The sequence below is a fragment of the Aphelocoma coerulescens genome, chromosome 8 (genome assembly GCF_041296385.1).
Source record: "Aphelocoma coerulescens isolate FSJ_1873_10779 chromosome 8, UR_Acoe_1.0, whole genome shotgun sequence".
Classification (NCBI taxonomy): Eukaryota; Metazoa; Chordata; class Aves; order Passeriformes; family Corvidae; genus Aphelocoma; species Aphelocoma coerulescens.
Genome location: NC_091022.1, coordinates 32,625,309 through 32,649,626, shown reverse-complemented (window position 1 = coordinate 32,649,626; position 24,318 = coordinate 32,625,309). Strand labels below are relative to the sequence as shown.

The window sequence follows — 24,318 nt, the reverse complement described above, 5'->3', positions numbered from 1 at the left end:
GAGCAGTCCATTTATTTCCCCCAGACAGCTCCCTGCTCTCAGCACTGCAGAGCTCTGGTGTCAGTTTTTATGTGGATTTAATATTTATTGTATTGTTCCAGGGTGAACAATTCTTGGTTTTGATTGTCTTCCTAATAATTAATGTCCTCATGCAAGGGCTAAAAAAACAAGTTGGAAATTAATTTCATGTGTAAAATATATCAACAGGAGCTTAAAATTAATTAGGCTAACTACAAGCATATAGAGAAATAATAACTCAATAGTTAAAAATATGCATAATTATTAAGCAATTGCATTTATATCTTCAGAAATGCAAAGTATAACCCAAGGCTTTAACTTATTAGTCTTTGGTGCAATCATCATTAACATTTTCTTTTGCATTTTTATGAGTAATAAAGCAATGAATATAAAAGAGAGGAATTGAACTGGCAATCCCTATTAATCCGTGTGGCACACGGAAATCCCTCAGAAATAATGGGGTGAGCCACCTCCCAAACCAGTTGTCCTTATCCACGGCACCTCTGGAATCCTGCAGGAATGTTGTGCTGGAGCTCAGAGCTGAGTGTATTTGTTGCAAAAGGGACTTTGTTTTATTAAAATATCACTGGGTCATTTTTGTGACCTTCATGAGAGGCCTCAGGACCCGCCAGTGCTCGGTTTGGGGGGTCTGCAGGGACTGCAGAAATGTTTGTGCTTCCCATGGCCAGAGGGGAACGGGGCTGGGAAAGGGTTGGGATGGAGGGACAGGCCTGTGGGGAGAGGCTGAGGAGGGTCTGGAGCCTGACAGGAGGGGGCAGCCGGGGGGGTCGGGCTCTGCTGCCAGGGAACAGGGACAGGAGGAGAGGGAACGGCCTCAGGCTGGGCCAGGGGAGGCTCAGGGTGGACAGCAGCAGGAATTTCCCCATGGAAAGGGTGCTCAGGCCTTGGCAGGGGCTGCCCAGGGAGGTTTGGAGTGCCCATCCCTGGAGGTGTCCCAGGAAGGGCTGGAGGTGGCACTCAGGGCTCTGGGCTGGGGACAAGGGGGGCATCGGGCAGGTCTGGGAGGGCTGTTCCAGCAGCCCCTCAGCGCCTTCCTTTGTGCAAGGACTCTCTCACATCCATTTAGACTCCCAGTGGGACCAGGAGCCTGCACCTCAGGGTTGTTCTGCCTGCCCTTAGGTCACTGGTGTGAGAGGCTGGAACATCCTCTCCTGCTCCAGAGGGCTCGTGGGATGACACAAGGATTTATCAGGAGATGACACAAGTGGTTTTTGTGGGAGCAGCTTTAGGTTTACCTGTAAGATCTTCCCCAGCTTTGTATTTGCAGATCAGAAACACCTTCTGCTTTGGGGAGAGATGAGTGAGGGCAAAGCAGTCTCTGGGCAAAGCAAAACCGTTCTGTCAAAGGGCATCGAGCTTCCCTTGGCTTTGGGAATAAATGATCCGACCCGAGGAAATCACAGGAGGAAAGCAACACTGGAAAGCAGTCTCAGCCCTCTCCAATCCCTCAGCCCCACAGGCTCTGTTTCAGGAGTGGAAAACCTTCTGCTGCAAACAGCAGAGCTGGAGGAGCCACGGGGTTTGCTTTGTGCCACAAAGGAAATGAGGGAAGGCTTAGGCCGCATCTTAAGCTCCCAAATAGCTTCAGACTCCAGACAGAAAAGTTATTTGCCGTGAAGCTCCACATCAAAAGCTGTGTAAACCCAGCTCCCTCTTTTTTCCTTCCCTTAGAGTGTGTGTGAGCCTTTCCCCACACACAGAACCAGGGGCTGTCATGTCGAACATGCTCCTCTCTGCTTCTTGGGCTGACAGGTTCTGAGCGTGTTCACAGGAGTAAATAAATACATTTTAATGGCTTGAAGACGCCGTAATTCCCACGAGTAGGACGGACCCAGGGAACAGGATCAATTCCCAAGGGAAGCAGCAGCCTCTGCCCCCTGTCCCACACAGGCAACACCCAGGCCCAGGGGGTTTGGCCCCTGCCCACCAGGAATCTCTGGCAGAGCTGGAGGTTGAGTTTCAGGCTCCCAAATCCCTGTTCGATCCCTGTGCAAAGCCAGCACAGCACCTTAAGGGACACTGCCAGGTCAAGCCCTGGTTGATGTTCCTTATTGCTCCTTTTTGTAGCAGGGAAATTAACTGAGATATTTGCTAAAAAATAAAATAGAACTTGTGTCTGTAGCCCACATTTACATCTGCGAAGGAAAAACCACATGGAAGAGAGGAAGATAATCCAGTTAACGTAATTTCAATGACCTTATTAAAAAGAAGTGAGAATTATGAAATAATTAATTAAAAGTTTCAATGGCAGCAGTCTGTAATCAACTCAATCTACCTCAGTGCCAGATGCTGGATCTGCAAAGTCATGAGCTGCAGATGATTTAAACATCAGATGTTTGTCACAGCAGAGTAAAAACCCGAATTTCCTCTTGCCACACTCTGTTGCTCATAATTTTTCTACAAAAGGTTGTGCTTTCTGCCATTTCTAATCTGACATTTACTCTACCAAAGTCGAAATTGCCTCCTCCAAGCTGTTTTCCTTTCAATTGCAAAAGTCTGCAGCCACGTTTGCCAACGTCCTTGGGAAGGAATCGGGGCTGGGTGACAGCGCCGGTGCCCGGATCCCTCGGGGGGATGTGACAGGGATGCTCCCTCACCCTGGGGCACAGTGGGGTCAGGGGCCCAGTTTGGGACAGCAGGGACACAGGGGCCGGAGCAGGGGGCTCAAAGGGACCCCAGCCCCGAGGGAGGGCTGCCAGGGTGAGCAGGGGGATAAAGAACCTCTGCAGGAGATTGTTCCCTTTAGCTCCGTGAGATGAGGGGTTGGGAGAGGTTTGTTGTGCTTCGTCAGTGCCCTTGGTGTGGATCCAGGGAGGAAGAACAAACACCAGCTAAGGGAGAGCATTTCTGCAGGACTGTCCCAGAGCCACAGCCTGGGCTGGGCGGGGAGGGACCAGTGCCACCCCTGCCATGGGCAGGGACACCTTCCGCTGTCCCAGGCTGCTCCAAGCCCCGTCCAACCTGGCCTGGGACACTGCCAGGGATCCAGGGGCAGCCACAGCTGCTCTGGGAATTGCATTCCAGGGCCTCACCACCCCCACAGGGAAGGATTTCTCCCCATATCCCATCCATCCCTGCCCTCTGGCAGTGGGACACCATTCCCTGTGTCCTGTCCCTCCAGGCTCCTGTCCCAGTTCCCATCCGGCTGTGGGTGGGCTGTGCAGGGAGCATGGCCAGGGTTTGGGGCAGTGGTGCCCATGGGTTCAGCGGGGCAGGGTGACCGTGGCATTGGCGTGAGGCCTGTGCCCGTGGTGTCCCCAGGGACAGGCCTGGGGCTCTGTGTCCCCGTGTCCCTCAGCGTGCACCAGGCGTGTGGAGACGCTGCTGGTGGCACAGCACTGGGATCCTCCGGCCCATCCTCTGGGTCGGGGGGTTTTGGGGCTGTGTTTGGGTGTTGTGGGTGCACAGCGGGCACAGGTCTCTGCTTTGGGCCTTCAGGTGCACATCCCAGGTCCCAGCCCTGGGCCACCCCTGTCCCCAAGTCCCCCAATGTCTGCTGCCCTTCCTTGTCCTCTCTGCCTTCCCCCTCCCACAGCAGCCCAGTTCCTGGTTCCAGAAGTTCCAAATGCCCAAACCAGGGAACCAGGGACATGAAATCTTGCTCCCATCAGTTACTTGACGTTTTTCTTTTAATCCAGTCCATGCTGGGCAGGTTCAGGACCCCCCGGGACAGCCCCGTGTGTGGGTCCCAGCCCCTGCTCCTGTGCTGCCCTCCCAGCACCATCCCATTCCTGTAGGAATCTGCTCCCGACACTGGAGCTGTAAATAATTCAGTTATCCACGGAAATGCCATTTATAGATTCAGTCAGGAACCACAACCTTGGGTTTTTATTTAAACATGTATAATGTTCCCAAAGTAATACTCTAGGCCCTTTTTCTGTTTAATAAACCCCCTTAATGTCCCCTAAATATTAATGTATTGATTTAGTCTTTGCAATGTTTGCAAAGTCTAATTTGTTTCCTCAGCCAGGCCAAGAGGGACTTGCATTTGAAGCTAACGAGATAAATCTTCCCCAAATTTATTTAAAGTGGGACAAAATAAATATGCAAAAGACTTTAAAATCATCTAACAACCACTTCCCAGCTAAAACTGACAATCCATTACTCTTTTAAATTGCCGGCACTCGAGCAGGGTGTCAGTTTTCTCTATAAAATTAACTTGCTGGTGCCAGCCGCCGTTATCATCTTGTCCCTGCTCAGCACAGGGAGAAAAAGACTTGGAAAAACAGTTCTGGAGGGGGAGGCAGCCTCGTGAGGTTTGCTGTGTGATAGAGACCCCCCAAAGGATCCTCCCTGTCCCACAAGCAGCATCCTTGGCCTTGCCGTTCCCTCAGTGCACCCACTCTCATTAATGTGTCATTACTGACTGATCCAAAGGTTTTCTCCAGGATTTGCAGTTTTTATCCATTCATTAAATTCCTCCCACATTTGTCCCTCCCAGGAGCTGCGGGGGATCTCTCACTCTAAACTAAGTTTGAATGGTTTTTCCCTGCTCTGCCAGGCTCAAGGCACAGGAAATGTTTGCGCTGGGAGGTGATCTCATTTACAGGGGTGGAAATCAGGGATATTTTATCTGGAGTGGAGCAGGGCTGCTCTCATCTGAAACTCATAATTCTGTCATGTTGGAGGTGCTTTTGTCACGGCTGCAGCCGAATTTCCATTGTGAGCCTGAAATTTCCATCTTCTGGAATCTGCAGGCAGAGGACAATCGACACAAAATGAGCATTTCCTCCGGGGCCTGAAGAGTATTGGTTCTGTTCCATTGAATTAAGTGGAATGGGATGGTTGGTGACCCCTGAGGGTCTTGCAAAAGGTGCCTTCAGCAGAGTCCAAAGGGTCTTTCAGGAACTTCCTATGTTACACAGCAATGCCAGACACAGAAGGAGGAAAAAATATAGGATAAAGCTAAAAAAAAAAACCATTCTCCCAAAAATCCTCAGGTTAAATGAAATGATAATGTACTGCAAAAGGAAACATTGTGGATGGTTGAACTCTGAGTCTGGAGTTCTTTGGGTCAGTGAGGTTCTCTGTCCCTGAGCCCTGCCCCAGCATCTCGTGCCCTTCCCAAGGCTCTGCTCTGGTGGCTCCAACCCCATGAACAGTGACCTCCCTCAGCGACACAAACCCACCCAGCTGGGAATGTCCTGGGAGCCCCAGGCTGCAAAAGGATCACAAAGCTTTCTGAAGGACAGGGATTATGGAGTTTTTGGAAGGAATGGGAATTCAGCCTGGGAATGTACCATGAGCTGGTGGCTGGGCCTGCCCTGGGGCCTTCCAGGGTTTTATGGGATTAAGGCAAATACAGGTGAAATGTGCTACTTTGGAATGATGGGAATTACTTTAGAATGATCTGTTACGTTAGAGTGATCTGAAATGGATGATATGACCATAAATGGGCTTTTATTTTTAATTGTTATTCCCTTTTTTAATGACAATTACTTCATCCAAGTCCAATTTCATTTGAACACTTCCCCAAAACTTTATTTTGGAATGAACTGCTGGAGTATTAAAGTCAGAACATTTGGTTTATGGCCCTCTCCAGGGCTGGTTGCATTTAAGTGCCCACTGTCTGGGCTGCCGAGTTCCAGGGTCCATTATCCCTCTCGGAATGTCCCTTTCCCATCCTTTCCCATTTCATTACAGGCACTTGGGCTGCCCTGGGCCAACTGAGGCAGTAATTACTCTGTTATTCATTGCCACCATTTCATACCACAAGTGCTGCTGGAGCTCTGCCCCCCGAGCCAGCAGTGTGAGATCTCACTGAGCTCTGTGCTGCCTGTCACCGTGAGCTCTGGGATTGCTGGGATTTATCCGAGCTTTTCCATTGGATTTCTGCTATTTCCTCTTCCATAGCTTCAGCCCAACCGTTGTCAGGGGAAATAAAGGCACCCCCTGTTTGAAAGTTTAACTTTTGCTTGGAGAGTTGTTAACAAAGGAAATTAAACAGCTCTGGAGAACATTGAGACAACCTCTGCAGCTCTTCCTCAGAGCATCCTCTTCCTCACCCCCCAGACTGGAAAGAGGTTCCCACCTGATGGTCTGGAGCATCCTGGGTTTATCTTGAACACAGGGTTTAAATCTAAATATTAAATGAAGTTTTGCTAAGGAGGAGCAAACCCACTGATTTCCCCACAGTGAGGTTCCACAATTTTCAAGCACCCTTCTCTTCTGTTCCTATGAAATTGGGGAGAAGACACTGCAAAAGCATTTTAAGGGTCCAGCTTTGGCACAGCGGGACTTTTAGGAATTAAAGCCTATTAGGAGTTCTGTTCAATGTAATCAATGACAACGTGGATCCATGTATGGAAAACCCATTTCTATAAAACCAGACTGGGAAGGAAGGGGGATAAACCAAAAGGACACTTGGAACATCCTTCAGTGTCGCAGCTGAGGCCCTCTGACTGCGGGAAGGACCGAGGGCAGCGGCTCCCTTTTAGCCTGACTGCAGCTAATGGCTTCTGACACATGAAATGTCCTCCTGGAGACACCATAATCGGATAAAAACCTTTTGTCAAGTCCAGTCAGCGGTGAAAAAGTGAAACAAATGGAAATTGGGCTGAATTTCCAGGTTTCCTGAGGAGTCAGAGCTGGCCTGCAGCCTCCCTGGTCTGCGGATGGCGCTGCGGCCGCCGCACCCTCACAAGGCTTGTGAGCAATTCCAGAATCCAGCGATTCTTTAAAAGGAACAAATATCTCATTCCAGGCCTCAGGGCTCCAAGGATTCATAATTTTACCATATTTGCAGTTAAAAGGCTCCTCAGTAGCAGCAAAATTTGTTCTGTGAGGTTGTTCAGTCATGGAGAAGAGAAGGCTCCAGGGAGAGCTCAGAGCCCCTGGCAGGGCCTAAAGGGGCTCCAGGAGAGCTGGAGAGGGACTGGGGACAAGGGCTGGAGGGACAGGACATGGGGAATGGCTTCCCAGTGCCAGAGGGCAGGGCTGGATGGGAGATTGGGAAGGAATTGTTCCCTGGGAGGGTGGGGAAGGGCTGGGATGGAATTCCCAGAGCAGCTGTGGCTGCCCCTGGATCCCTGGCAGTGCCCAAGGCCAGGCTGGACATTGGGGCTTGGAGCAGCCTGGGACAGTGGGAGGTGTCCCTGCCATGGCAGGGGTAGCACTGGAGGGGCTCTGAGGTCCCTCCCAGCCCAAACCATTTCAGGATTCTCTAATATTAATTTACAACATGCCCTTAATACAGAGCATGTTCTTTCGGGGGTTGCTTTAAGTGCTCTGCTTTTCGTTTTTCTGTGTCAGCCTCTTCCCACACTTCCCTTCTCTTTGAAGAAGCTCCAGTGGTAGGAATGAAACTGGGCCAGGCACGAGTGAAACTGGAGCTGGAGTTCCAGGCAGAAGGAGCAGTAAGGAGGAGGACTTTGATAGAATATTTGCAGTAAAAGGAGCTGCACGCTTCATGCTCCATTTCCACAGTTAGTGCTGGGGAAGCTGATAAAGGAGGGTTTGTTTTGTCTTTGCCTTCCTCCTGTGATGCAGACTCCTGCTATCTGCAGTGTGTGATGCTGCTCCTCTCCCAGGCGGAAGGGAAGGAATTGTGGAGTGAGTTTGTCTATTCCTGCTTTTAAATTCCTGTCAGCCTGAGAGATGGGATTGTTACCCTGAGCAGTGCGAGGACCCTGATTTATATCCTGGTGCCAGATTTGCCTCAGCAAACGCTGCTGCACCAACTCTTGGCATGCCAGCCTCCTTCCTAACGCTGGCTGAATTATGTCCAGGCAGGAATATCCCACTTCTGGTGAGCAGCTCATTAATAACCCCATGAACAGGAACGGGGGGGAAGAGCTCATTAGGAAGAGCAGAGGAAAGAGGAGAAATGCACAAACCTGAAGCACTTTAACAGCCTGGGACTCTGTCAGGGTCACTGAGTGTTTGGGCTCAGAGGAGGAGCGCCCTTGGCCTCGGAAGCAGCCAGAGGCTGTTCTGGAAAATGGGGAGCAGTGTCCTGGAAAGGCTCTGGGAATGCACAGGACCCTCAGCCCAGTCTCTGAGGATTTACCAGCTGGTAAAGAGGAGCTGGAGCATGTCCAGGGCAGGGAACGGGGTTGGGGACAGAGCTTGGCATTGCAAAGGTGATTTATCAAATTGGGAATGGGAATGGTAATGGTGCATTTTCTCCCTAAACCCCTCCTCCAGAGGGTGAGGATGCGATTCTTCCATGGGAATTTATTCCATGGCACATGTTGGCTTGGATTTATGAGCTGGGAACTTGGAGAAGAAAAATGTTTTGTTCTCTAAGCTGTGTTGGGTTCATGGTTCTGGGAGAACCACCAAGGCTGGGGATGGATCTGGTACAGCAGCTCCTCCTCATCCTCCACACACGAGGAGCATTTCCTCGTGTTCTGCACACACTCATTTGCTCTACACGTTCCTTCTTTATTTCCAAACCCCCACAGTTTAATTTTGGTTTTATAGCCTAAGAAAGGGTAAAGAGAGGATGATGACAATATCTGGTATTTGCAAGCAGCCAAATCCACCAGTTGGAAAGAGCAAAACCAAATGCCTGTCTTTAAAAAGAATGTATGGAGCTAATTTAGGAAAATTTCTGGAGAAGACTGAAAAAACAACTGAGAAGTAAAGTGGCAGATTCATCCTGGAGGATTGAGCTGTAAGGAATTTGAAAGGCAGCTTTAAAGGATTGGGATCAAATGTTTTTCCTCCCTGGAAAATCTCCATTTGAAGGAGAGGATCTTTGATTGTACAGCTTTTCTAAAGGTGTAAAGAAAACTTTTCAGTTGTCCATCAAAAGGTTCCAGGCAGAAAATCCATGGTTCCCTTACCTGGGACTCCTGGCAGGGATGCAGGGGCACAGGAGGGGGCAGCTGGGGGGGACAGGCTCTGGTCCCAGGGAACAGGGACAGGACAAGGGGAAATGGCCTCAGGCTGGGCCAGGGCAGGTTTCAACTGGAGAGTAGGAGAAGTTTTTCCTGGGAAGGGCTGTCCAGCCCTGGCACAGCTGCCCAGGCAGGGCTGATTCCCCTCCCTGGAGGGATTTCAAAGCCACGTGGCTGTGGCACTTGGGGACATGGAGCAGTGTGGCCTTGGCAGTGCTGGGAATGGTTGGACTCGACGGTCTGGGAGGGCTTTTCCAACCTGAAGGGTTCAGTGATTCCCTGATTTTCTCTCCCTTTCTCCTGGGTGCCTGAGATTGATGTGGTTGCCTTCAAACCCAACTGTGTAACATTCCGTGTCCATTTCTGGGAGCAGATCTTCCAGGGAAGTGTTCTGAGGAGTTTCCTCGCAGGAGCCACACAATGCAAACTCCGTGACTGAAATTACCGGGGCTCTGTTCCTGCGTGTTGTAATTTGTGAGGCAGGAGCAAGGATAATAAATAGTACAAGATCTTTAGCTCCAGACGAGGAAACTACAGCGGAATGAAACCACACAGCATTGATTCGTAATACAATCCCATAATATGACTCCAACTCCTATTATACCTACTTATCACAGCTCTTTTATCCCAGCTATTCAGATAAAAGCTCGGGAATTTTTGCAGGCAGCACAGCACAGCCCCATGGGTACATTTTGAATGCTGTGCTCAAGGAGATGCACACACACAGTCTATTCTTGTACTGCAGGTTTTGGCATCTTTTTTTTTTTTCCCCCCCACCTGATGTTTTGAACATTTCTCCCTTCAGGTTAATATGTTCATTTATAAGGAAAGGATTAAACAAAAATCTCACAAGAGAGACGTGAACTTGAATGTGAGTGTGCAGATTTGAATGGATAAAGAGGCACTTCAGGAGCTGGATAAAACCGGAGCGTTCCTAAGCCTCTGATTCCAAACCTGCCTCAAGGCCAGCGGTGCTGAAAACGTTGCAGGGAGCAGAATAAACAGCTAAATTTTGCTTACTTATAAAAAGCTTTGTAATACTAAAGGCTCAAGTAGAGAATTGTAAGTGAGTTATTCTGTTGACCCCCGTGGATTACTTGTTTTGTTGTCTTTAGGATTCAGAAATGTTCTTGTTTTATTTAGACTGAAATTTTAATCATCCCCTCTTTGCATTTAAAACATAGTATTATTTCCCCTTCTATCATCTGTAAGAGAAAACGGGGAAATTTCCTTAATAGTTGGCAGATTAGCTTTGTTATGTAAAACAGATCCTGGCAAAAGGAATTACAATTAACACAAGCGTTCCATTACACAGTGAAAGGGCTGGTTTGGAGGAAAAGTCTCTCAGTTTGAAACACTTCAAAGCAGGGGCTTTGTTTTGTGTTCCCACTGAATTGGATGTAGTTAGCACGCTCAAATATTTTGTCCATAAATATTCCCAACTCCCTGGATGTGATAACAGCAATCTCTGAGTGGAACTTTCCTCGGCCCAGGTTTGGGATTTGAAAGCCTTTGCCCTGAGTCTCCTCCTGCATCTCTCTTTAATCCAGCCCCTTTCTGCAGAGAGTTTCTGTCCCACTAAAATACAAACTTCCCATTAAATGTGGCTTTAGAACTTCTGCCTTTGCACTTCTCCCTGGCTTCCTGCAGGCAGGTGCAAAATTCCTCCATTTTGGGCAGAATTCCTGTGATCTCTTTTCCCAAGGCACCTCCAGGCGTGCAGCCATCAAAGGCCTCAGGTTTGTGCTCAGGGGGTTCGGCCCCTTTGCCCCAGGAGCTGCCCCGTTCCTGCAGTGTCTCTGTTCAGTTCCTCTCACCTCACTCTTCCTCTCTCATTCCCATTCCTGGTGGTGACAGGAGCACCCCGGGAATTCTGTGCCCAGCACATTGAGACACTTCCCCTGGTGCCCGAATGCTCCTGGAGCAACCTCCAGAGCTCACTGTGGTTTCTGGCTTCATTTTCCAGGCTTTAAATCCCATCCCAGTCAGAGGCCGTGAGCTATGGCAAATTATTTCCTTCATAACTCTGCTCAGCACAGATACCCAGAGTCCTTTAGGAACAAGAAATCATTCCTTGTTCAAAGTTCCATTGATTTATGGAAACAAGCTGCTCCTGCTCACTCATAGGATGGGAAACAATCTCCAATACACATCCTGATATCCGTGAAATCTTGTGGAAATGGTTATTTATGTGCTGCGTGGTTTTCACCTCTTCATGGACGTACTTTGATTGGCTTTATTATTTGAGGGGATTTTTTGGGAATAATGTGATTGTGACATCACTTCCCTGTGAGGGTGGGCAGGCCCTGGCACAGGGTGCCCAGAGCAGCTGGGGCTGCCCCTGGATCCCCGGCAGTGCCCAAGGCCAGGCTGGACATTGGGGCTTGGAGCAGCCTGGGACAGTGGGAGGTGTCCCTGCCATGGCAGGGCTGGAACCGATGTGGGACCCCCTGATTCTGTGATTTCCAGGCAGCTGTGTGATGCAGCAGGATGGTGTTCCCCTTTGGGTCAGTCTGGGCACACCAAAGGCTCTCAGGGCTGTTTCTGTGGCTCTCTCCTTATGGGTCACACTGACCTCCCGATGGAATTACTGGACAGGGGGTAACCAAGGACAGCCATGGAGTTTAATCAATCCCACTGAAGCCCCTGGCATTCTGCCACTGGCCCATGTCCCAAGGGAATCCTGGCCCCCATCAGTGCCTGGGGGAACAGAATATGCTCAGAGGCTTTTAACTTCCAATTACCATGAATTAATTGAGATAGTGATTGATTGATTGATTGATTGATTGATTGATTTCTGGGTGCTGAGGCCATGGTGCCCCAGCACAGAGAAGCCCCTGCTGTCGTTCTCCCCTCCGATGGCAAGTGCTGCTCTGCAGGATCAAGGCAGAGTCATTAGCTGGGTACTGAGTCCCTAATTAAGGGGGGTTTGGAGTGCTCAGCTCCAGCAGCCCCTTTCCCTGCAGCGAGCTGCCTGCTCTGGCTGCCTGTGATCCTTCTGCAGGTTTGATTTATCCCTTGTTATTGGAGTCTTTAATAGCCGGTGTGATTTATAGGGACAGGGCACAGGATCTGGCTCCGTTTTTCAGTCCCCTTGGTCTCTGTGAGCGGGGCCATTCCGGGTGCCGGTTGGGCTGTGTCTGTCACCCGAACGGGGAGAGCGGGAACTGGATCTATTGCTGCCATTCCAAGGCTGAAAATATGGGAAAATTTTCTCCGGGCCCTTTCTCAGTCAAGTGAAGTACCCTGAGAGGGAGCTGCTGTTGGTTCTCAAACACTCCTGGCCCGGAGATTGCGCTCGAGGCGTCTGAAGGGCTCGGACTCGTTAGAATCCCATTACCAGGACAGTGCTCCATGCAAAGGGCCGCTTTCCTTAATGAAAAGGGGCCGTGCGATCCCAGCAGCGTCTCAAGGCTGGGCTGGGCTGGGCTGGGCTGGGCTGAGCACGTTGGGGAAGAAGCTAAAATCCCACTGCCTTTTCTGCAGGGAAGTCTTGTGGCTGCTGAGTGCTGCAGCAGAGGGCGAGAACGGAATTCTCCTCGAAGACGCTGTGTCTGGTCAGGCATCCAAAACTGCTGGGCAGGCAACAGTTTGATGTTAATTCGCCGTTAACTGTCTGTAGAATATGAATATTAATAACGCCATTAATCCCCATTAATACCAACAGCTCCCATGTCGTTGGAATGTCAGGAAGATTAAATCACACCACTCCCAACACATTTCCGTGGGATGGGGGCAGTTCTGCAGCAGCTCAGGAGGAGGAATTAATAATGTGGAAAGCAATTCTAAGTTTCAATGTTAGATAATCATTACTAATTTCTAGGCTCTGTAGTGAGAACAAAAGTAAATACTGAATAAATTCATATCCACTGACTTAATCCAGGGAACAAGCCTTTCCTCCTCTGGACTGAGTCAAGGCATTGGAAACTTGCTCAGGATGTATTTGTGTTCAGTACAACCAGAGAACCATTCTCCTGAGTCACATGGGATGTGAAGGGATAACAAGAGGCATCCCTCGATGTGTGGGAATTCCTTGGGGTGGTCCTGGGGATCTGACCTGTCCCAGAGCTTCAGGGATGAGCTGAGCTCAGGGGTGAGCTGAGCACGGGGCACTGGGGGCACCTCCTTGCTGGGTCCCCCTCCTTCCTCTGATCCTCCCATGGTGGTGCATCCTCCTCCTCCTCTTGCTCCTCATCCTCGTCCTCCTTCTCTTCCTCCTCTATCCATGGAGGCCGGAGCCAAGGCAAAGCAGAAGTTTCCATGTGCAGAGACCAGAATTTCCTCTGAGCTGCCTCCACCAGGGCAGATCAAATTAAATTCTGAGGAGCATCACAGAATCCCAGCCTGGGTTGGGCTGGGAGGGACCTTTAATCCCATCCAGTGCCACCCCTGCCATGGGCAGGGACACCTTCCACTGTCCCAGGCTGCTCCAAGCCCCAATGTTCAACCTGACACTGCCAGGGATGGGAAGTCCATCATCACATGAACTGGCACGATCCATCCTCGAACCTCTGAAAGCTGTCCCTGAATCCTGACAATTCTTTGGGTGGATGATGAACCCCAGTCTTTAGTTTTAAATAAAACTCTGAACAGAAGACTCCAGAAAATGCACAAAAGAGAGCTTGGCTTTAACCTGTTAGGAAGAGGGAATCTCATAACCCATCGCACGGCAATGGGAGATGAATGAGCAACAGTTATTCTTAGTGCTGACCCCACCAAGACCAGGCTAATCTCCCTCTCAGAGAGGGAATCCCCCCCGTGGGAAGGCTCAGGCAGTGCATGGCAGTCACATCTCGATGCTGGAGTGCTGCAAACACAACTGGTCCTGACTCTTTGTTCCCAAAATTAGAGACAGCCAGTCCAAACCACTGCAAGGTGGGTGCACAGCTTGTTAAAAATATCACCGAGGGCATGGCTGTCAGTGATTCACTGTCCTGAGGGAGGACGCTCTGAATGGGCCCGTGGTGATCCCAGGAGGGCTTAATAGGGCTTTCAGTGGATGAATGGGGTGATGTACTAGAGAATACATCTCTGTAATTTGCCAGTGACATCAAAGTGCGAGTGCTTGTGACAACAGGCTTCAAACCCCAAATGATGGATTTCAGAACGCTCTGGAATCAATGAGGGGAAATTCAATACAGGAGTCTCGGGGAGAAATCAAATACACAAATGAGGGGAACTACCCAGGCAGCAGCACTTCAGCAGAGCTGGAGTGGCCGTGTATTGAACCCAGGACAACACCACAGATCCTGCAGGGAAAGGGCAGCTGGAGATGCAGTGCTTGGGCTGGAAATGGTTGGTACCTTCCTCCCTTTTCTGTCTGATTCCACCAGAATGGGGAAGGTTCCATCCCTGTGGGCAGGGAATTCTCACAGGGAATTCTCACAGGGAAAAGCAGCTGATTCACAGTGGAAATCACATCAGGGTCTGAGGGGCCATGAGGATGGTGGAGTCCCTTCCCTGGGCTCCTCAGTGTGGTGAGGAGAAAGGGACAGGGAAGGAGGTGACATCCAAGGGAGGTTGTGTGATTGAACTGCAGGTTCATAAAATCCCAGCATGGTTTGGGCTGGGAAGGACCTTAAAGCCCATCTCATCCCACCCCTGCCATGGCAGGGACACCTCCCACTGTCCCAGGCTGCTCCCAGCCCCAATGTCCAGCCTGGCCTTGGGCACTGCCAGGGATCCAGGGGCAGCCCCAGCTGCTCTGGGCACCCTGTGCCAGGGCCTGCCCACCCTCCCAGGGAACAATTCCTGCCCAATCTCCCATCCATCCCTGCCCTCTGGCACTGGGAAGCCATTCCCTGTGTCCTGTCCCTCCATGCCTTGTCCCCAGTCCCTCTCCAGCTCTCCTGGAGCCCCTTCAGGCCCTGCCAGGGGCTCTGAGCCCTCCCTGGAGCCTTCTCCTCTCCAGGTGAGCACCCCCAGCTCTGCCAGCCTGGCTCCAGAGCAGAGGGGCTCCAGCCCTGGGCTCAGCTCTGTGGTTGAATTCCCTGAGGAGTTGGACTCGATGGTCCCTGGGGGTCCCTTCCAGCTCCAAATATTCCGTGGGTCTGTGCTCGCTGGGTGGGAGTGAATTGGGGCTGAGAGCGAAGGACGAGGATTTGCTCCTCACATCAGAGCAAAATGCTGAAAATGGGAAGTAAGCAGAGCCATATGGTTGGGATACAGAGAAGGGGGAGTGATGCAGCCAGAGAACTGTCAAGGGAAATTATTTTAATAACTGTCTAGGGAATACGATGTAAATCTGTCATTCAGCCTCGCTGGAGAGAGAATGAACCTGTAGAATTCTCCAAAAGGAAAAATGCAGAGTTACAAGAAATCATCTCGAATCATTACAGCTCTTTTATTTAGTCCCTGTGACAGCACAAGCAGCAACAGGTATATCACTGTTTACCTGTCACAACCCTCTAATATTCTCATTTTGCCTGTAAGGAGCAGTGATGAAGTTTTACCTCTAATTTTCTAGTCTAGAATTCTTTTCTTGGCACTTACTGTGTTGCAGAAATCCTTTAGTGAAAATCCCTTTGCCCACTTACGTTGGAATTTGTCTTTAAAAGATTTGTACATTCATACTTGAGTGTACAAATTCCTCCCGAGGGGGAGCACAGGGGAGATCCAACCTCTGGGACAGGGACAGGAAGGGCTGGAGCTGTGCCAGGCAGGGATAGGTTGGATTTTAGGGAAAGGTCCTTCCCCCAGAGGGTGGTGGGCACCCCAAGACTCCCCAAGGCTGCCAGAGCTCCAGGACCACAGGGTGGGATTGTTGGGGTGTCTGTGCAGGGCCAGGGCTTGGACTGGATGATCCTTGGGGGTATCTCCAGCTCTGGATATTCCATAATTCTGTGATTTTCTGACTCTAAACTTGCACAGCCCCTTCAGCAGTCAGCAGCCTGCACAGCCTGGGTGCGGCTCTTGCTTTGTCTGTGAGGATAAAGAAAGGGAAATCCGAGTTTATTTGGAATTATTACATTTTATTGCTTTTCTGGCTGAGCAAACGATGGTGCTCTCGCTGTTGGTTGGAAATCGAACCTTGTAGGATTTAGGCTGTGTTCTGGAAGCAGGAATAGTGGGGTTTTAAGGGTATAATGTGTGTGTCCTTATGTAATAACAGCAGCTTATTGACACCTTCTGGAGGAACAGGGCCAGTGTCACCCGGGGCTGATGGCACAGGAAGGAAGGAAGAGTTGGGGATTGTTTTGGCAGCCTGGGGAAGGTGGAGGTGTTTGCTGGTGCCTCACGGATGGAACAGATCCATGTGCGGGGATATTTATGGGGTTTTGCTGGTACTTCATTCATCTCTTTCATTCTGCAGCTGCTTAATCACAGAGATCTTCAGGAGCTTCCTGGTACCAGGAGGTTTTTGAGGTTCTGACTGGTTTATTCAGATTTATTCAGGCTGTGTCTTAAGTGACAAATGTTTATCTTGTCCCACCCAGTTGTTCCTTTCTTACCCGGGGTAAACTCTTTTCTTCCTGTCTTGTCTAAGCAATCACCCTGCTGGTTATAAAATGAATCCAGGGGAGCACTGGTTTTAACCAGATAAAATCTTGTATTACTTCAACCTTTGACTGTTTTCATATTTATGATGATTCTGCTTTAGCCCCAGTGTCCAGCCTGGCCTTGGGCACTGCCAGGGCTCCGGGGGCAGCCACAGCTGCTCTGGGCACCCTGTGCCAGGGCCTAGGAAATAATTAAATAACTCACCTCTTTCACGGCGATGAATGGAGAGCATCCCTGATTTTCCAGAGCCCTGTCCCACCCCTGTGTGTTAATGAGCTCCAACAATGGGGCTGCTCTTGGCCCAGGCCCTTCCCAGCCAGCAATCAGTGCCCAGCTGGGAGGGCTTTGGCTTCAGCCACCAGGAGGTTGCTTTCTTATTATTATTTTTGCCCTTTGTAACTTTTTGGCTCCATTTCCATGATTAAACCGTTAGCAGAGCTGTGATTGCAGAGTGTTGCTGGCTGAAAGGGGCTTGTGGTGTGTCTGAAAGCTTTTCCAGGGAGAGGGAAAAGCCGAGCTGCGCCTCCTGCTCCTCATGCTCTGTGGTCCAGGAATGTCCCACTGGGACAGCTCACCTGCCTGTCAGGAGGAAAGGCCAGAAAGGCACAACCCACAGACACAAATGTCACCCCACTCGCACAGCATTCCCAAAGAGGACCATTCCTTTTCCACTCATACCCTGATAATGTTTATTCTGGGTGAGGAATCCTCCCTGAAGCTGGGCAGATTTAAGACTAATCTTCAGATTGGTCTAAAATAAACTGACCATGGAATACAGGTGAAAATAAAGTTCTAAACATCAACGATATCCCATTAATTTATAGAGATTATGGTTATGCTGCCACGGCTATCAAAGAGGTAAAAGATTCATCCCAAACCTACAAAAGTGCCACTTTTGTGAGACCTTTTGTCACGCCTCAGAGCTGACATGAATTGGAAATAAATGAAGGCTCAAGATCAAACCATTTCTCTTCCCAGCCCACCCATCATTTATTTCCTCAGCCCCACTTTGCCAAAGCTGCTGCGTTTGAGACAAATTGTGTTTAATTAGGAGGAGGTGGAGACCTTTAGGCAACGCTCTTCAATCAAAGTGCCTCGAGGAACTAATCATGGAAATGCAAAAGCAAAAGGGTTCTGAGCTCTCCCCGCTGGTGACTGATTGTCAGAAGGGAGGGTGTGTGCCAGCACAGGCTGGGGGCTCTGGCTTTCAAAGCTCTCCTGATTTAAAAACTGTGTTCAAGACACTCTGGAAATGATGTTTGTGGTGGGGGCATTTAGGAACTCAGTAAATATTGAGCTCATCTGAGTATGAAATGAGAAAAAGGATAAAAAGTATAAAAAAACAGAGCAATTTTCACTAAGTATTGATACATAATTTTACTACCCTAAATGCACAATTATCTTTTTTATGGTAGATACTTAGGGTGCAAGATGTTCAACTACACAAAGGAGTTTGTTGGAAATCATTTTTGGAGATGTTTAGGGTTGGTTTTAGTTTAAAATCGGGGATTTGGGGTGTGGCATTCAGTGCTCAGGGGATCAATGTTGTTTCCAGGGCTGAGGATGAAAACAGTGCCTGGGTTTGCCAAGGAGGGGGAGAATTTATTCTACAAAGCATGGAGGGCCAGGACACAGGGAATGGGTCCCAGTGCCAGAGGGCAGGGCTGGATGGGAGATTGGGAAGGAATTGTTCCCTGGGAGGGTGGGCAGGCCCTGGCACAGGGTGCCCAGAGCAGCTGTGGCTGCCCCTGGAGCCCTGGCAGTGCCCAAGGCCAGGCTGGACATTGGGGCTGGGAGCAGCCTGGGACAGTGGGAGGTGTCCCTGCCATGGCAAGGGTGGCACTGGAAGGTTCTTCCAACCCAAACCAGTGTGGGATTCTGGGATTTTATGACATAAATCATTTGAGAACCTTGACAAAATTCGGGATCTTTCCACCCCTGCAGTGGTTCCCTGTTTCTGGGAGCAATCCAAGCAGTTCATTTATGGCAGTTCTGGGTTTTGCAGCACTGGGCTTTGCTTCCCCACCCACCTGGCTGAGAATGAGCCTTGCAGAGTCCAGCTTTTGGGGGGATCCTCTGCAATCCTGAACTATTTTAACTGTATTTAAATATTCCATTGCAACCTGCATTGGGTTTGGTTTTTTCCTTAAATCTTTCCTTTGATTAACTGTTGTGTTTTCCCCCCCTTTTTTTTTTTACGTCAAAGTGGTGGTTGGACTTGATGATCTTACAGGTCCTTTCCAACCTCAACGATTCCATAATTCCATTATTTGAGTGTCCTGGCTGAGTCTGGATTTTCAGGCACAAGTTGTCTTTGTCCTTCTGATCAAAATGGGAAGAAGAGAAGGAAAGAACTGGAATTTAGGGTTTTCTTGCCACGTGAGTGCAGATGCTGACATTCCTGAGCACGGGAGGCAGAGGCTGGCTTGTGGCAGGGAATTTGGGTTCTAAGGCTCCCAGCTGCTGGGGGTGTGGTGAGTGCAAGCTGAGGACTCCGATGGATTCTCAATTAGTGGGAACGGAGCTCAGCCCTGCCTTTAATCACCCTCATAAGCACATTTTAATTTTTCGATGGATTTGTCATAAAAACTAATTATTATGTCCAAGCCATAAAAAGAACAGGAATCTATTTCCTGTGTCCTGTCAGTGATTTCCAGCTCTTCCCCATGTTAATGAGATCACTCTGCATGCGGGGAGAGCAGGAGGTGCTTTATCCTGTCCCCACAGAGAAAACAGGGAATGCTTGCAGTCCTTCCATCAGCCAGCTCAGCCCACGAGGGTCCCCAAGGTGTCAGTGCAGCACTGAGGGTTCAGGGGTGCAGGTGATGGCCACCCCCACGGGCTGTGGGCAGGTCCTGCTGCTCCAAGGGTGCGCTGGGGGAGGGAATTGTGGAATTGTGGAGGGTGTCAGCCCAGCCAGGACCTCCTGAGTCACATCCCTGACAAACAACTCCAAAATCCCCACCAACACACGGGGCTGAATTTAGCAAGGGGTCTCCACCTGCTTTGCAGCCACCCCGTAAATCCTGGAGCAAGGAGAACTCAGGTCTCTCCTGAGCCTTCTTTTCTCACGGCTGAACATCCCCGGTTCTCTCAGCCTCCCTCTTGCAGCAGCTCCCCAGGCCTTTGGTCACACACCCTGTCCAAAAAGGGGAGGTTCAATTTAAAAACACTGTCCAAAAAGGGAAGGGTTTAATTTAAGAATGTTAAAAAGGAAAAAGCCAGATGACTGCAAAGCGCTTTTCATGTTGGACCCCCGCACCAAATTTACTCGGGAGTTTAATTCCCCTTTCATCCTGGTTTATTATCTCATTTCTTTGGCCTTCCGTTAATCCATTTACTGAATAAATGTTTATTTGCTGCTTTATTTAATTTTTTCCCTGACCTTCACAGCTCCACGTGATCTGGGTGGGAGTTGCTGAAGAGGGGAGTAGCTCTGTGATGGGTTTAATGTGCACTCCAAGCTCAGCAGAGCAGGTTTTAAATGCTAAATCCTAGATCAGAGTCTTCAGAGGTGTGGGAAGAAATATGGACACAAAACAAACATTTTTAAATTCTTAGTAAATATTAGCATTCCATCGTGATGCTGCACATATATTTGAGTCATAATTACTAAATTCCACAGATTTTAGAGATCTGAATGTAATGATCCCTATCAGCCAGTAAATAGCAGAAAAATTAGCAGCATACTGATACAGCAGAAATCCTGATTTGTCTCAAACTGTGAGGCTCCAGAAATACGATGGAAGCCAATTTCTATCCTGGGAAGGACCATCTTCCTAGGAAATCACTGACAATAATAACATCCACAATTTGCCATGAGCCCCAGATCAGATTGTATCACTTCTGTCATTTCACAGGATTACATTGTGCAGCAGGGCTGCAGTTTGTGCTTATTTGGGGTTCTTTTAATTAATGGACCTCTCAGATTCATTTCTTTTCTAATTCTATTTTGGAAATGCATCAATGCTGTGACCTGCTCAGTGTCATTGTAACGAGACTTACAGACATCTTCAACGAGGTTTGATTTAATTTCCTTGCTGTAAAGCCCAGATTAAAGAAGAGCCCAGTCAATTAGGAACTGAACAAAGCTCGTACTTAAGAGGAAATCACTTAATCTGCATTCTGTACGTCTGGAAAATTCTCCACCTTCTACCATGTCACAGCTCCAATCTTCCCTTAGAAAGACTGGAAAATTCCTGCTGAGGAGCCTCAAAACCCAGTGAAAGCCTCCACATTTCTTGTGGATCAGCCCGTCCCAGCTTCAGCAAAACCTGGAGAGGGTTTGTGCCTGTCCGACAGCTGTGCTGGGTCTGGGGGCAGCCCCGGAGCTGCTGCAGGGCTGGAGCCCCTCTGCTCTGGAGCCAGGCTGGCAGAGCTGGGGGTGCTCACCTGGAGAGGAGAAGGCTCCAGAGAGAGCTCAGAGCCCCTGGCAGGGCCTGAAGGGGCTCCAGGAGAGCTGGAGAGGGACTGGGGACAAGGCATGGAGGGACAGGGCACAGGGAATGGCTTTCCAGTGCCAGAGGGCAGGGATGGATGGGAGATTGGGAAGGAATTCCTGGCTGGGGGGTTGGGGAGGTCCTGGCACAGGGTGCCCAGAGCAGCTGGGGCTGCCCCTGGATCCCTGGCAGTGCCCAAGGCCAGGCTGGACATTGGGGCTGGGAGCAGCCTGGGACAGTGGGAGGTGTCCCTGCCATGGCAGGGGTGGGATGGGATGGGATTTAAGGTCCCCCCCAACCCAGCCCAGTTCCATGATCCAGCAGAGCCGGGCAGTGTTGGATGTTGTGTCCCTGTGGGTGCAGCCTGCAGTGCTGCCAGCTGGGACTGGGAACCCCCATCCCAGGGCTCCAGACAGCTGCAGGAGGAGAATTGAGGGTGTCGATTCATCCTTTGGGTGAAAACGCTCAGTGCTGGGATTCACAGGAAGGAGCACAAAATAGAGTTTGGAGGAGCAAATTCCTCCCGTGTGCCGAAAGCTGGAGTGTCCTGCCTGTGCCAACCCCTGGAGCAGTGACATCAGGAACGTGTGAAATGGAAGGAACTCCACAGCATCCTGGAGCTCTTTTCACAGCATCCTGGGGCTCCAGTCCCGGGGGGCAGGAGGGCTCAGGAATGTGCTGGAAGGGATTTTGCTGACCCCAGCTCCCAGTCAGAGCTGCAGGCCTGTTGGCACAGGTGGGTTGGCCAAGGCATTAATTCCGGCCTGGAGGAAAGGGACAGTGGAGCTGCTGAGAGCAGCACCTGCTCTCCCCCTGCTGTGCTCATTGCCTCGCTAGGAAATTGGGAAAGACATCAAGGTAGCATTGTGAGGTGAGGATGCAGCCCAAAATCCTAAAGGTATTTGGGATTCTGGAGAAGAGGAACTGGGATCAGCCTTCCCCGCACCTCTCCCTGAAGACAGAGTTTCTCTGCTAATTACAAATACTCCCCACAGACTTTTCATGTCTTTGCTCACAAATGCAGAGGGACAAACACTGAGAATTCCCAGCTCGTTCCAGTCTCTGGGTCAGGGAAAGGGCTGGAGAACATCAGCAAGGGGAGATCCCAAAGCACTCAGCCCCAGCCTGTGCCCAGGGAAGAGCTCTGTGCTTTCCAGCCCCTGAAGGGAGGTACAGACACAGGTACGGGGTCAGGTGGAGGGATTTGGGCTGGGACACAGAAAAGCAGGGAGGCATTGGGACAGAAAAGCTCCAGCTGGACAGGCACTTGGGTTAGGAGAATGGACAAGGCCCAAAGCAAGAGGAAACAACAGAATAAATGTGCTTTAGTGAGCAGCTCGTACTCTCCAGGTGCACACGGAATGGCTGGAACAGCATCATTATTTCTGAAAGTACCAGAAAAACTTAATTTTGTCTTCTTTGCAAAGTGTCAGGAGCAAGCTCAGCCTTCCCTTAAGCAGGAGCATCCATCTTCCCGGGAGCTCTCCGGCAGCTCCTGCTTTGCACAAACAGAGGAAATTGCTGCTCTTTGGTTGTAGTGTTTGGACTCCGGGGCTGAGTTCCTGCAGTCTGATGGAAAGGGCTGGGCTCACCTAAAGGAGGTTCTGCAGTTTTGCTTCAACCCCTGCCTGTGTTTTATCCCTGATGGTGACCCAGGTAGGTCAGCTGCTTCCCCTGACACCTCTCTCCCTGTCTCGTTGCAGTCTCTCCGAAGATATTCCGGATCTCCAGTGACATCACTGTGAACGAGGGGAGCAATGTCACCCTGGTGTGCCTGGCCATGGGGAAACCAGAGCCCTCCATCTCCTGGAGACACATCTCCCCCTCCGGTGAGTCCCTGGGGATTGGGGCGGCTCGGGGGTCACAGGGCCCACAGCACCAAAGGGTGTGTCCATCCAGTCCTCTGGGAAACAAACGGGCTGGGGTCGGGGAAAACTGGGATGGTGCCATCACACAGGAGTAAGGAGTGGGATGTGGAAATGAGGGCATTAATTACCAGTTTAAAGAGCACCCTAAATGTGAATTTATATCTGTACATGTGTTGTAAGAGTCATGGATCAAACAATTCCAGTTAAAATCCAAGCAAGGACAAAAGGAGGAGCACACGGGGCTCTCTAGAAATGGGAAACACGAGAGTTAAACACAGGAACAGGTCACACAATAGGTGTAATTTACTGTTGTTTCTTCTGCTGGTACAGGGTGGGATTGTTGGGGTGCCTGGGTTGGGAGTTGGACTCGTGATCCTGGTGGGTCCCTCCCTCAGGATATTCCAGCATTCCACACCACTGACCCATTATTCCATGATACAGTTTTTTAGAATGGCTTTGATGAATGAACTAAATTATAAGTATGAAAAATTGTAAACAAAATGGCAACTCAAAGTATCACTGCTGTTTGATATTTCCATTTATCCCTTTGATTCCTCCTAACACACTGAAAGGAGAAGTTTTGGCTGACGTTAGAGGCTTCTCTCCACTGCTGGCTTGGTGCAGGGCCACTGAAGCTGCTGCCTGTGAGCAAAGCAGGGGCTGTGGGGAGATCCCCGCTCTGGAAATGAGGGTGGGCTTGTGCCCCTGAGAGGAGCTGCTCCCTGTCCTGTCCCAGGCAGGACTGGAGCTGCACTGGTGCTGTTGCTGGGACTCTGCAGTCAGAACGCGTTTGCAGTGGGGGATTTCTTTGCTCCCCTGACCTGGATAAAATCTGTGTAATTACAGGCAAAAAGGGTTCCGTGGGCTGTCACAGCCTCTCATAATCCTGAGGAACAGTTGGCTTTACAAAGCAAGATCTGGGAAAAAAACCCTCACTTTTGACCTTTAAAACAATGACAATGAATTCGGCTTGAAGTGTCCATCAAGGGACTGGAGGAGAAATTCAGTTGTAGCAGAAAATGGATTTTAACTAAATGTCAAATAAAATTTTATTAGAAACCACAGTGATACTTTGGAGTAATGGCTTAAAGCATTTGAGTGGCTGCAGAAAGGAGCTGGGGTGGTGTTCCTGGAGAGGGAAAAGGAGATCAGGAGAATTACTGCAGTCAGGCTGGAGCAGGGGCTGAGGGGGAGGCAGAGCATCCTCATCTGGAGTTCAGGCAAAATGAAGAGGTGGCACTTGGGGACGTGGGTCAGGGGTAGCCTTGGCAGTGCTGGGGAGTGGTTGGACTCCAGGGGCTCAGAGGGTGCTCAGAGGGTCTTTCCACCCTGAATGCCTCTGTGGAAATTAATGCAGGGACTCACAAGGGCTTTCGGTGACCCCCCCAGTTGTGTTCCTGCTCCAAGCCCCGTTCAGCCTGGCCTTGGACACTTCCAACCTCAGTGATCCTGGGATTCTGTGCCTTGGGACGTGCCCTGGGTGTCCCTTGCTGGTTCACAGCCACAGCTGGGTCTGGAGAGGGAGAACACAGGGTCCGAACAACTCCTTGCTCAGAAATCATGTCAAATGTGATGGGAGCAAGCCTGTAATTGACAGGGAATGTTCTGTGCCCAAATCCAGCAGGATGT

General features: G+C 50.1%; 1 protein-coding gene across 2 annotated transcripts in view; it reads left to right on the top strand.

Annotated features, from left to right (window-relative positions):
• The window catches only part of NEGR1 (neuronal growth regulator 1), a 188,665-nt gene that overhangs the window by 90,028 nt on the left and 74,319 nt on the right, over positions 1-24,318 (top strand). For both annotated transcript variants that reach the window (XM_069022701.1, XM_069022700.1), the window contains exon 3: positions 22,525-22,650. In XM_069022701.1, the coding sequence (XP_068878802.1) occupies positions 22,525-22,650 (126 nt within the window). The remainder of the gene's footprint in view (positions 1-22,524; positions 22,651-24,318) is intronic.